This window comes from Loxodonta africana, chromosome 1 (assembly GCF_030014295.1).
Source record: "Loxodonta africana isolate mLoxAfr1 chromosome 1, mLoxAfr1.hap2, whole genome shotgun sequence".
Classification (NCBI taxonomy): domain Eukaryota; kingdom Metazoa; phylum Chordata; class Mammalia; order Proboscidea; family Elephantidae; genus Loxodonta; species Loxodonta africana.
Window position 1 is genome coordinate 70126521 of NC_087342.1, and position 12289 is coordinate 70138809.

Below are 12289 nucleotides of genomic sequence, written 5' to 3' on the forward strand. Positions count from 1 at the left end.
GCAACACTCTTCGTGTCAATTTCCAGTGCCATTCTGTATTCCAGCTAACTCAAACTTGTGTGGGAGGGCAGTCTCTCCTTCCTGCCTCTGTGGCCCCAGCTGAAGGGATGTAGAAAGATTACTGGAAACATACGTATGCAAATAAGTCATTATGCTTCATGTGCCAAGTAATGAGACTTTAACGTCGGTTAACTTTTAAATTCATATAACAACCCAATAAGATAGGTATCAATATTATTTCTATTTTAACTTTGAGGAAACTAAGGCACAAAGAGATTAAATAACTTGCCCAAATTCACTTAAGTTAAGTGAGTGTCTGAGTAAGGATCCAAACTCCAACCTAGCTCTCAGGCTCCAGTGCTTCCGCTGTTTGAATTTTTTTAGAGACATAACTGGGTGTTGTAAGCAGAATGGACTATGAAAGGCAAGCATAGAAACAGGGAGGCCAGTTGTCCAGGCAAAAAGGTGATGGTGACTTAAACTCAGATGAAGGAGGTAGAAATCAAGAGATATAGACACATTCAGAATGTGTTTTGGTATACAGGCAACAGAATTTATTATAGGTTTGGATGTGAGGGTTTAAGGAAGAAGACTCGAGGTTGACTCTCAGGTTTTGGGCTTGTTTAGTTGAGTGGTTATAGCACCATTTAAGGAGATGAGGAAGGCTGGAGGTGGAACAGGTTTGAAGATAAGGTGGGGGTGAGCACTAAGAGTTCTGTTTTGCCCATATATTTGCAATGCCTATTAGAATCCGTGATAAAAGTTTGAGTAGGAGCTGGATATCAGAGGCTGGAGCTCAGAAAATGAGGCGAAAGCTGGAGGCAAATTTTTTTTTAAATCATCTAAGTAAAGATGGTGTTTAAGGATGTAGGATTAGATGTGATCACTTAGGAAAGGATTATAGATAAAGAGAGTTTATTTAGGATTGAGTGCAAGGGCATTTTAACACTCAGAAGTCTAGCAGGAGATGAGTCAGCACAGGAGACTTGGAAAACCTGGTTATTGTGATGGAATAAAAATCAGGAGAGTGTGGTAGACAAGATAATGGCCCCTCCAGATGTCTGTGTCCTAATCCCTGGTACACATGGGTACAGTAGGTTACATGGCAAAGGGGAAGTAAAGTTGTAGATGAAATTAAATTGCCAATCAGCTGACCTTAAAATAGGGAGATTACTCTGAATTGTCTGTGTGGGCCCAGTGAAATCATAAAGGTCCTTAAAGGTGGTTGAGAGAGGCAAAGAAGAGCGTCAGAGGGAGATGCAACTATGAAAAAAAGGGCATAGAGATGGCTTTGGAAATGGAGAAAGGGGGCCTCTAGAATTTGGAAAAGGCAAGGAAACAAATTCTCCCCTAGAGTTTTCAGAAGGGAAAACAGCCTTGTCAATGCCATGATTTTAGCCAGAGAGATCTGCGTTGGACCTCTGACCTACAGAACTGTAACATAATAAACTGATCTTGTTTTTAGCCTCGAATTTTGTAGTAATTTGTTAGGGCAGCAAACAGTGAACAAATATAGAGAACAGCTTTTCAACAGCCAAGAAGTGAAAGTTTACCAAGAAGGAGAGAATGGATCACTGTTGTGTATGTTGTTGAGAATCTGAGTGAGATAACAATGGAGAAGTGACCACTAAGTTTAGCAACATCAGGATAACTGAGGATCTTGACAAGAGCAGACAGAATGGGAGGTAAAAATTGATGATTCAGGACAGAAAAGGACAACTGCAAGAGCAAAGTCCTTTGGTAGGTGTAAGGTAATAGGATCCAGTGTGTGAGGGACATGGTTGGCCTTAGGAACAGGGACAGTACTTTTCTTGTATCAGGGGGCAAGGAAGACTGTCTAGGCACAGAGACAGGTGGACTGATAAACGTGGTAAGAAAATGACCCCTGTTACTGACTGCCCATTACCGCACTGTAGGGTCACTGTGAGGATAAAATGAAACAATTCACATAAAATACCTATTACTGTACCTAGCACACACTTAAAAAATATTAATTTGGACTTAATTCTTAAGACTAATATTCAAGACCCTCCTTGCAACATATCTTTGAAGTCTCGTATTCTGCCTCTTCAGTAAAACCTGTTGCGACTCACAGCTACTGCAATTGTGTCAGAGTGGAACTGTGCTCTGTAGGGTTTTCAATGGCTGGTCTTTCTTCTGAGGTACCTCTGGGTAGACTCAAACCACCAACCTGGTGGCTAACAGCCAAGCGTGTTAACTGCTTACACGCTACAGGAACTCCTGTAAGAAACCCCAGTGGTGCGATGGTTAAGTACTTGGTGGCTAACTGAAAGGTTGGCAGTTGGAACCCACCAAGCAGCTCCAATCTGCTACCCTAAAGATTACAGTCTAGAAAACTCTATGGGGCAGTTCTACTCTGTCAAATGGGGTCGATATCATTTGGAATCAATTCAACAGCACAACAAAGACTCTGCTCAGGACTTTACATGCCCTATACAATATTCCCCCTAAGGAGCCCTGCTGATACGGTGGCTAAGTGCTTGCCTGCTAACTGAAAGCTCAGCGGTTTGAACCCACCTGTTGCTTCACAGGAGAAAGATGTGGCAGTCTGCTTCCATAAAGATTTTACAGCCTTGGAAACCCTATGGAGCATTTCTACTATGTCCTACAGGGTCACTATGAGTTGGAATAGACTTGACCGCCAATGGTTTGGTATATACTCCAGACAATTAAACTACACATTGGTCCCCAAACATGCTAAAATTGCCAAGTCGTTCCCTCTACCCGAAATGCCTTACTTTCTGTTGAATTCCCTTCTGCCTGTTGAAATTCTGCTCATCTCTCAAGACCCAGCAAACAGCCATCCCTGACGCGAAGCTTTCTGTGATTCCTCCAATCAGATCAAATCTATTTTTGTTTTTTTGTTTCCTATAGCTGTCATCTGAAACATAATGTGTCTAACACACTCATAAGTGGCAGTCAGTTTTAAGGATGGTTACGACTTATATTTTCTGCTGATAAAATATTATTTTAATGAATTGAAATGCTAAAGAACTCTAATCTCTTATCTATGCCAGAAAGAGCTATATGATTTGAATGACCCAGTACTTCCCAATCAAAATTATAAAATTTCATCATAAGTATTCAGAGCAACATGCACGTGGACATCGTCTATCTTGTATGTCTTCACAGATAAAATATTCGGACCCATTATTCTGTGGTACACTGTATCTCCCTTTAAAAACCTATCATAGCATTCCCGATCTTAGTAGTTTACGGATTTGTCTTAGCTACCACTTCATGTAAATGTAATCTCATTTAGTCCTTAGACTAGCTTATCCATCTTTATATCTATTAATAACCAGCACTACGTTTACATGGAGCCCTGGGGGCACAGTGGTTGAGAGCTCAGCTGCTAATCAAAAGGTCAGCAGTTCGAATCCAGCAGCCACTCCTTAGAAACCCTATGGGGCAGTCCTGCTCTGTCCTATAGGGTCAATATGAGTCAGAATTGACTCGATGGCAACAGGTTTGGTTTTTGGTTTATGTTTACACATGGTAAGGCCTCAACGAATAATTGCTGAACAGATGAATGAATGAAGGGATCTTTTGGAGAAATTCTCTATTTAAAATTTCAGTGTCAGTTACATAAAAAAAAAAAAAACTTATGCCCACAGTTTAAAATCAGAATGTACCCAAAGTTTCAAGTGAGATTGGAAAAAAGTTGACAAGAAGGACCCTGATGACAATAACAACGGAATGTACTTATCAGTATCAATGGTATTTACCCAGCTCATCTTGGCAGAAGCTTCCTGGAGGGTTGATATATTTCATGGTGCTCACATCTAACTTCCAGTTGTGCTTTGTACATCTAACAGACCTGGAGGAAAAATTGCACTTCAGTTTATAAAATGGTAAAAATAAAAATTCATCTTGGTTAGGCTTACCTGTATTATTTTTGTAATGAAATTAAATTAGTTGGATGAATAAGAAGTGCATGAAGGGAAAACTATTAAGAGTTAGTGCCCAAACATCCAAGAAAATATAGACTAAACATTAATAGGAAGTGATTTAAAAAATGACAGTAAACTCCATGTCACAAAATGACACCTTAGAGATCAACAGAATAAAGTAGTCTTCAGGAATGGTTCTCTTATAAAAGCTAAGCTACCTGAGATCCAACTGGGGCCAATACAAGGAAGGAATGTAATACAGAATACGTGTCTATGATTTACAATTGCTCCATAACCCTTGTTGTTGTTAGGTGCCATAGAGTCATAGTGACCCTATGTACAACAGGACGAAACCTTGCCCAGTCCAGCGCCATTCTCACAATTGCTTTTGTGCTTGAGCCCATTGTTATAGCCACTGTGTCAATCCATCTCGTTGAGGGTCTTCCTCTTTTTCAGTGACCCTCTACTTTAACCCTCGACCCAAATAAAGTATAGCATTAGATTGAAGTTTTCATTTTCCAAAGAGAAAAGATCCTACTACAGTTTTAAGATTTCTGAGTAGGGTTGCCAGATAAAATACAGGGTACCGAGTTAAATTTGAATTTCAGAAAAACAATGAATAATTTTCAACATAAGTGTGTCCCACACAATATTTGTGACATACTTATACTGAAAAAGTATTTGTTGTTAATCTGTAATTCGAATTTAACTGAGTGCCCTGTATTTTTATATGCTAAACCTGGCAACCCTATTTCAGAGTGAGAATAGGATTTTATTAAAACAGGTGCTTAGTGTTTTTCCATTTCTTACCAAGACTTTGAGGAGAGTGAGGTATGTGAGGGTGGGAGGTGGAGTATAAAAGTTTCAGTTTCTTCTCTTTGTTTTGCTAGAGTTTCTGCTGATTTTTTTTTTCGAAGTTAAAAATAAGTGTTCATAAAGATAAAGTGTTTATAAAGTGAGAAGGCAGCGGGGACAGGAACTGGTTGAATGGACACGGGAAATACAGGGTGGAGAGACGGAGTGTCCTGTCACATTGTAGGGAGAGCAACTAGGGTTACATAACAATGTGTGTATAAGTTTTTGTACGAAAAACTGACTTGAATTGTAAACTTCCACTTAAAACACAATAAAAAAAAGAAATTGGAAAAAAAAAATATACAGAGAAATAACATCTCCAACCAGAAACATCAGTTTTTTTTTTTAAACTAAAATGTCTACATAACATATAAGTGAATCATGGTTATTTTTCCAAGCTTCATCATATCCAGAATTTTTTTTTAATGCTCTTTTCTAGTTATAAGGCAAAATGCATATTCCAGACTTCAATTTATGGAGGATGATTTTATGACACCTCCCTTCTGACTGATGAGTCACCAATGGTAGGCTTTCAGTACGCTGAGTGGGCCTGGAAGGGGAAATGGTGGCAGGACCCTATGCTCATAGATGGTAGGTAGATTAGAGTCAGGCAAGAGCTTCACAAGCAAAAGAGTTTATAAAATATCATTAAAACTTAAAAATTGAGAGCCACAGCCTATGAGACTTGCTGATCTTGGTTATTATGTGCCAAGAAGCAAAATGACTGAGGCAGGTAGGGTATAACAGATAGGTGTTTGTTCTTGATGGTAGGCTGGAAAAGAGAGATTATACAGATAAGTTGCTGCACAGAGAAACCAAGCAAAAGCAACCAAATTTGGAGAGGTGGGGGGAGTTGTAGCTTGTAAGGCGCATGCAGTTTCAACATATAAATTTTTGGTGAGTTGCATCTGGGACTATCGCTGGGAGAACCTGCTTCCTCGTGTCCAGGAGAGCTAAGAGAGTACTATCTCCAGGTTAGCCTGGCATCAGAATAGGGTGAAACTGAGATCAATCACCACCAAGGTTTTGGATTAAGGAGAGAGTGGCCAGTGTGTGGTAAAATAATCACCATGTTAAAATGAGCAAATTAGATTAAAAAAAAAAAAAAGTCTGAATTCCTTGAAATAAGCTACCTGTACCTAAGCAGCACAAGAAGCTCCTGGCATAATCATAGCAGTAAAAGTAATTAACATATGGCAGGCATTTTCTTAAGTGCTTTATGTGTTTGAAATTATTTCATCCTCTCAGCAACCCTCCTAAGTAGGTAATATTATCATCCTCATTTTATAGATGAGAAGACTGGGACCCAGGAGGTTAAGAAACTTGCCCAAGGTTACTGAGCTGGAAAGTGGGAGAGCCAGGCTTCTAAGCCAGGCAGTCTAGGACAAGAGATCAAAGTCTTAACTACTAAGATATGCACCTCCCTTAAACAGCTGGCTATGTGGACACTGTGTGAAACAGCCCACCAGGGAGAAGTAGACCAGAGATCAAAGAAGAGAAGAAAACCAGAGTTTCAAACTGCAATACTTAGGAGAGAAAATCTCAGCATCCTTGAATGGTGGCAGAAGCTGACCAGCGATGGAAGTATGCCTGAGGCTTCTCTGACTTGAATCCGCTGCAAAAACAAAAAAACAAACCCAGTGCCGTCGAGTCGATTCCGACTCATAGCGACCCTATAGGACAGAGTAGAACTGCCCCATAGAGTTTCCAAGGAGCGCCTGGCGGATTCGAACTGCCGACCCTTTGGTAAGCAGCGAGAAGGTGGGGGAAAAAAAAAATTAAACCAAATCCACCGCCATCGAGTCAATTCTAACTCATAGCAACCCTGAGGAAATCAAAATAGGGCCGTCAGCAAATTACCTAGTCTCTCAGAGTAGAGTTGCTAGCTAAAATATTTGCCACTTGGGACATATTTATACTATATATATATATATATATATAGTTTATCTGAAATTCAAATTTCATTGGGCACCTTGTATTTTTATTTGCTAAATCTCACAACCCTATCTGAGGAGCCAAGCAGGCTGCAAGTATAATGGTGGTCACATTTTAAAAATCTTATAGTATGTAGAACTGGGCCCTGAAACTATGCAGTGAAGCAAATCTAGGTGCAGGAGTGAGAACATTCTAGACTTGGAAGGCTGAATGTTCTACGATTATAGCACGAAACTCTTAGAGAACAACCCAGCCTCTTCTGAGTACCAAAAAAAAAAGAGTAGAACTGCCCCACAGAGTTTTCAAGGACCACCAATTCAAACTGCCAACCTTTTGGTTAGCAGCGGTAGCGCTTAACCACTATGCCAACAGGGATCCCCTTCTGAGTACAGTACCACTAAACTGCCTACAAATGACCTGAGGAACAAGACTGACATCACTCTGGAAGAAGAAATCACAACACCTGAGTGACTAAAAGCACATAGGTTGAGATAGGTTGAGGTGAGTTTGAAAGATTCAGCCAACCACTCACAGGCCGCTGGTGTTGAGAATCAGACTGACAAAGCATTCACTCAAGAACCCTCCCTGGCTCTGACAGGCAGTGCTGCTATCTCCCAGGCAGTCGTTAAAAACAAAACAACGTAGTCCTGCTCTGGTGTTGCTCTTGCACTTATCACCCTGGTGAAGCTGATCTATATGCAAGTGTTAACTTCTGACAAGAAGGGGAAGCATAGTACTAGCTCTTCCAGGAAATGACAGGATGAATTACCGTTCAGGGCAGGGACTGTTGGGGCTGACCCATTTCTGGTCGTTGTTTTGTTTTTTTTTTTTCCCAATTACAACTAGCCAGCCAGGAAAATAGCATCTGCACCCTAGGAGGGTTTGGTTAAGTGTTCCCCCACCACCCAACTCCTCCACACAGCTACTGGGTACAGGAGAAAGGAGACCTAGGAGCTTCGAGTCTGAATACAAAACCAAGTAAATGCCTGCCTTCCCCACGCACAAGCACATACATACACCCTCTCATACATGTACCCTAGAAGCTTATTATTGAGCAAGCTAAGAATAAATTCGAAAGGAGAATTCTTATGAAAGAGGAAAATTAAGTAAAGGTTATGAAATTTTGAGAGCATGGAGATGCCCTAAAGAGGCAAAAGTTAGGAAATTTAGTAGGGGAAGAACGTTTATTGACTGGCTTCATTTAAATTTTTCTAAATGAGCACATTTCCTGCCAAGTCTAATTGCAAAAAGTCATCATGGAGAAAGAAAAGGACTTTTGGTACCTTCCATCTAAGTCTTCGATGTCTTTTATGAACAGGCCTCCTTGATGCTTGCACAGATTCTTGCATGCCTTCAGGCGGCTTTTATTCTTGTATACAATGTAGCCTTTGCCAGTGCCCTTATTCTGCAAAAAATTGATTCCTTCCTTGAGATTGTCAACTTCAGCAGGTGATAGGCACAACAGGATCTCAGTCGTTTGTTCAGTGCTATTGAAAGGCAAACATTTTGAGGGGAAACATTAGTAACGCTAGGTATCAAGAGATAATCATTTGAAACTGACAGCGCAAATATTTTTCATTAAAATACTTCTTAAGTAGCCTCCCTCCAAGTACCAGGGGTGGTGCAAATGATTTGCACTCCATTACTACCTTAAAGGTTGGCAGTTTGACCCCACCTAGTGGTGACAAGGAAGAAAGGCCTGGCCATTTGCTTCCATAAAGAGTACATCCAAGAAAACCCTGTAGAGCAGTTCTACTCTGTAACACATGGGATTCCCATGAGTCGGAACTGACTTGATGACAACAGGTTTGTTTTTTTACTTTTATGTTTTGTTTTCTTCCAAGTACCAGGCTTGGTGGCTACCTGATGGTGTACTTTCTCCCCTCATTTAAATGTACATCCCTTCTAATTGAATGTCCCCCTTCAATTTCCTTGAATACTAACGCCCCTCTAACTTGCCTGCCCATAATCTGTCGGCTCCTTCTGGCAGTCGCTCTCTCAGCTTCTGTTGCTCATATGCCCCCACAAGGCAAGAGGATGTGTGCCTGGGTTCACTGTCACTTCCGCTGAAACGGCTTCCTCCCTTACCCCACCTCTTTTAGAAACTCCCCCAAAAACACGTTTAATTTCGAGACCCCACTAGGCTTTCCCCCACCTCCACGCCTTTGCACCTGGATTTCTTTCTGCCTGAAAGGCAGGTCCTTCTCCTTTTACATGTCGCCATCACGGCTGAGGTTCAAAATATAAATGAATTATTGCCTCCCGGGTTGCACCTTCTAGGTCCTCCCAGGTGAAGCTTATCACTACTTAGCGTGCATAACGACATGTAGAATATTGTAACACAGTGTGCCCAGCACACTGCCCTGTTTATTTAGTTACAGGTGACGCTTTTCAAAGCTCTGTGTCTTCTCTGGTTTTCCATCCCCATGACTTAGCCAACTGCCTTTCACGTGGTTTATCTTCAGAAGCTATCTGCCTGTCTCTCCCACTGTACTCGATGTGAATAATGGATGAAAACTCCAGCAGCAAGTTGTGATTATGTTATGGTTTTTCCAGTAAACTACAGATGTGACGCTTCCCAAGCCCCCATTTCTAAACATACTAGCTCTACAATGCAACTCTGAATCCTAATGGAACATAAATTTTGCCAACAGTTGTTTAAAAAAATTTTTTTGTGTGTGTGTGTGTGTGCATTCATGGTATGAAATCGGGTGCAGGTTGTTTAATTTTGCACTCGATTCCGGAACAAAAGTGGCCAGAATTCTCTTTGTATGTTAACGCTGACTTGGAGCCTAAGCACGTTTGTGGCATTTTTACTTTCGTTTTTAGAAGTGCTGCAGATTTCTTAAACAGGGGATAAAAATAATTTCAAAGAAAAACAAACACCAGGCTAGAGAATAACAGAGAAGCTATTTCCAATTTTAAACAGATGAAGGTGTAACTCTGTAGTTGGGTATGATCTTTTTCCTCAAAGCAGATCCTCACCATCATTTCTGTCCCAAATTTCTGTTACTTTGGTTCACAGTAGACTTGAAATCTTTCTAAAACATAATTAAAAGGTATTCAATAGCAAGGAATACATTTAAGATACATGATTTATTTTTTAGCTTTGTCCTTATGAATAAATAAATCTGATATGAAGCCACAGTACCAAACCCAAAAGACCATTTTGGAACCCCTGGTGTCACAGCAGTTAAGAGCTTGGTTGCTAACCAAAAAGGTCGGCGGTTGGAATCCGCCAGCCACTCCTTAGAAACCCTCTGGGGCGGCTCTACTCTGTCATATAGGGTCACTATGAGTCAGAATCGACTCGACGGCAACGGGTCTGGTTTTGGGTCTGGGCGCTTTGCATTTTTTGGCATCCCCTCACGTTTTGCACCTGAGGCAAGTACCACATTTCCCTCACTCTAATCCTGGCCCTGTGGTGTTTTGATGCTTAGTTATAGTCTGAGGCCCCTGGGTGGTGCAAATGGTTTGTGCTCAACTACTACCTGAAAAGTTGGCGGTTTGAACCTACCCAGCGGTGCTGCAGAAGAAAGACCTGGCCATCTGCTTCCATAAAGGTCACAGCCAAGAATACCCTATGGAGCTCAGTTCTACTCTGAAACTCATGGGATCACCATGAGTTGCAATCGACTCGATGGTAACAGGTTTTTTTTATAGTCTAAACTAGAAGCTAACTGGAGGTCAGTTCTGAAAGCAATGCATCTATATCACCCTAATTTCATGCCTAACAATTCTTCATCCTAGTCTCCTTCTGGAGATTAGTAGGAACCAGGCAAGTGTCTCATAAATGATTTTGAAATTTTAGTTCACTAGAGATCACAGGAAAATAACTATATTAACACCAAGAACAATATTATTGACTTATATTTTGATGGCATACAGCATAAAGTGTGATGCTTTGGAATTTATTTTGAAAATTAAACATCTAGACCTCAAAAAAAAAAAAAAAGAAGAAGAAGAAGAAGAAGAAGAAGGGAGTCAGGTGGGACAGAACACTATGGGGTGAGAATTTCACTCAGGCTCTGTTGCCACCACAAACCATGAGAATCTTCAGAGACCAATGGTCAGGGCTTCCAAGCTCAGAACTGAAAGAGAGACAAGGGTAGGACTGTGGGTAAGCTTTGGGTTCAGACAGGGTAGGGAGCCTGAATAAAGACTACTCCTCCGAAAGCCAGGAATCCAGAAGGCTTAAGCTCCAAGAAAACAGGGCTATGGAGAAAAGATAACTTGTTCAGAATGATCAGTCTATAAATGCTACCTATAATTTCTTAACTAGATTATTTTAATTTTTGACTTACATGGGGAGATGTTCAGTGTTCTTTTCACAGGAATGTAAACTCCACAAAGCCCAAAACCTACAGTGCTTGTCACAGGGTAGGGGCTCAATAAAAATCTAGTGGATGAAAAGAATGCCATCCCAAGGGTAAAATGTGCATTCCATGGTTCAAAGAGGGAAAATTCAATTACTTGCTCTGTGAAAGCCAAGGAGTTTGGTTACCATATGGAAAAATAATAGGAAGATGCTTCCAAGGATCACAGATTCATGGGCTGGGGCGGGGGGGGGGGAGGGAAGAAGGGGGCAGAATTCAAACAAATGACACATGCAAATTGAAAAAAAAATCAATTTAGGAAAGCTTAAAAAACAAATCAATAAAAAGTAAATATTAACCAAAGAAGATACACCAATGGCAAATAAGCATATGAACAGATGCTCAACATTATTTGTTATTAGGGAATTGCAAGCTAAAACAACAGTGAGATACCACTGTGACACACCTATTAAAAAAAATATTAGAATGGCTAAAATCCCAAAACTGACAATGCCAGACGATGAGGAGGATGTTGTCTTAGTTATCGAGTGCTGCTATAACAGGAATACCACAAGTGAATGGCTTTAACAAACAGAAATTTGTTCTCTCAGTTTAGGACCCTAGAAGTTCAAATTCAGGATGTCAGCTCCAGGGGAAGGCTCTCTCCCTCTGTTGGCTCTGAGGGAAAGTCCTTGTCATCAATCTTCCCCTGAGTCTAGGTTTTTCCCAGCTCAGGGATCCCAGGTTCAAAGGACATACTCTGCTTCTGGCTCTTCTTTCTTGGTGGTAGGAGGTCCCTTTCTCTCTGCTTGTTTCTCTCTCCTTCTATCCCTTGTAAGATAAAAGATGATGTAGGCCACACTCCAGGGAAACTCCTCTTACATCGTATTAGGTCTGTGACCTGAGTAAGTGTGTTGCATCCCACCCTAATCATCTTCGACATAACCTAATCTTGCTTCATTAACCACAGGCAGAGATTAGGATTTATAACACATAGGCCAATTATGTCAGATCACAAAATGGAAGACAACCACACAATAATGGGAATCATGGCTGAACCAAGTTCACACATATGTTGGGAGGATACATCTCAATCCATGATAAACATGAAGCACCAGGAATTCTACTTCACTGTGCAAATGAAATTGCCACTTTGGAAGACAAATTGGCAGTTAAACACAGTCTCACTGTATGATCCAGTAATTGTACTCCTAGCTATTGACCCAAAGAAATTGAAAATTTATGTCTATGCAAGAGCCTGCACATGAA

At 40.8% G+C, this 12289-nt stretch overlaps 1 protein-coding gene across 7 annotated transcripts in view; it reads right to left on the reverse strand.

Moving 5' to 3' along the window:
• Positions 1 to 12289, reverse strand: part of LOC104846471 (cytidine monophosphate-N-acetylneuraminic acid hydroxylase) — a 499820-nt gene that overhangs the window by 78610 nt on the left and 408921 nt on the right. For 4 of the 7 annotated variants that reach the window (XM_064281568.1, XM_064281579.1, XM_064281564.1 and 1 more), the window contains 2 exons: positions 7988 to 8191; positions 3750 to 3841 (listed from right to left, as the gene is read on the reverse strand). In XM_064281568.1, coding sequence (XP_064137638.1) covers positions 3750 to 3841; positions 7988 to 8191 — 296 coding nt within the window. Of the gene's footprint in view, positions 1 to 3749; positions 3842 to 7987; positions 8192 to 8663; positions 8783 to 9689; positions 9746 to 12289 lie in introns of those variants that run through there. The other 3 variants (XM_064281578.1, XM_064281582.1, XM_023555757.2) reach the window with 2 other exon arrangements.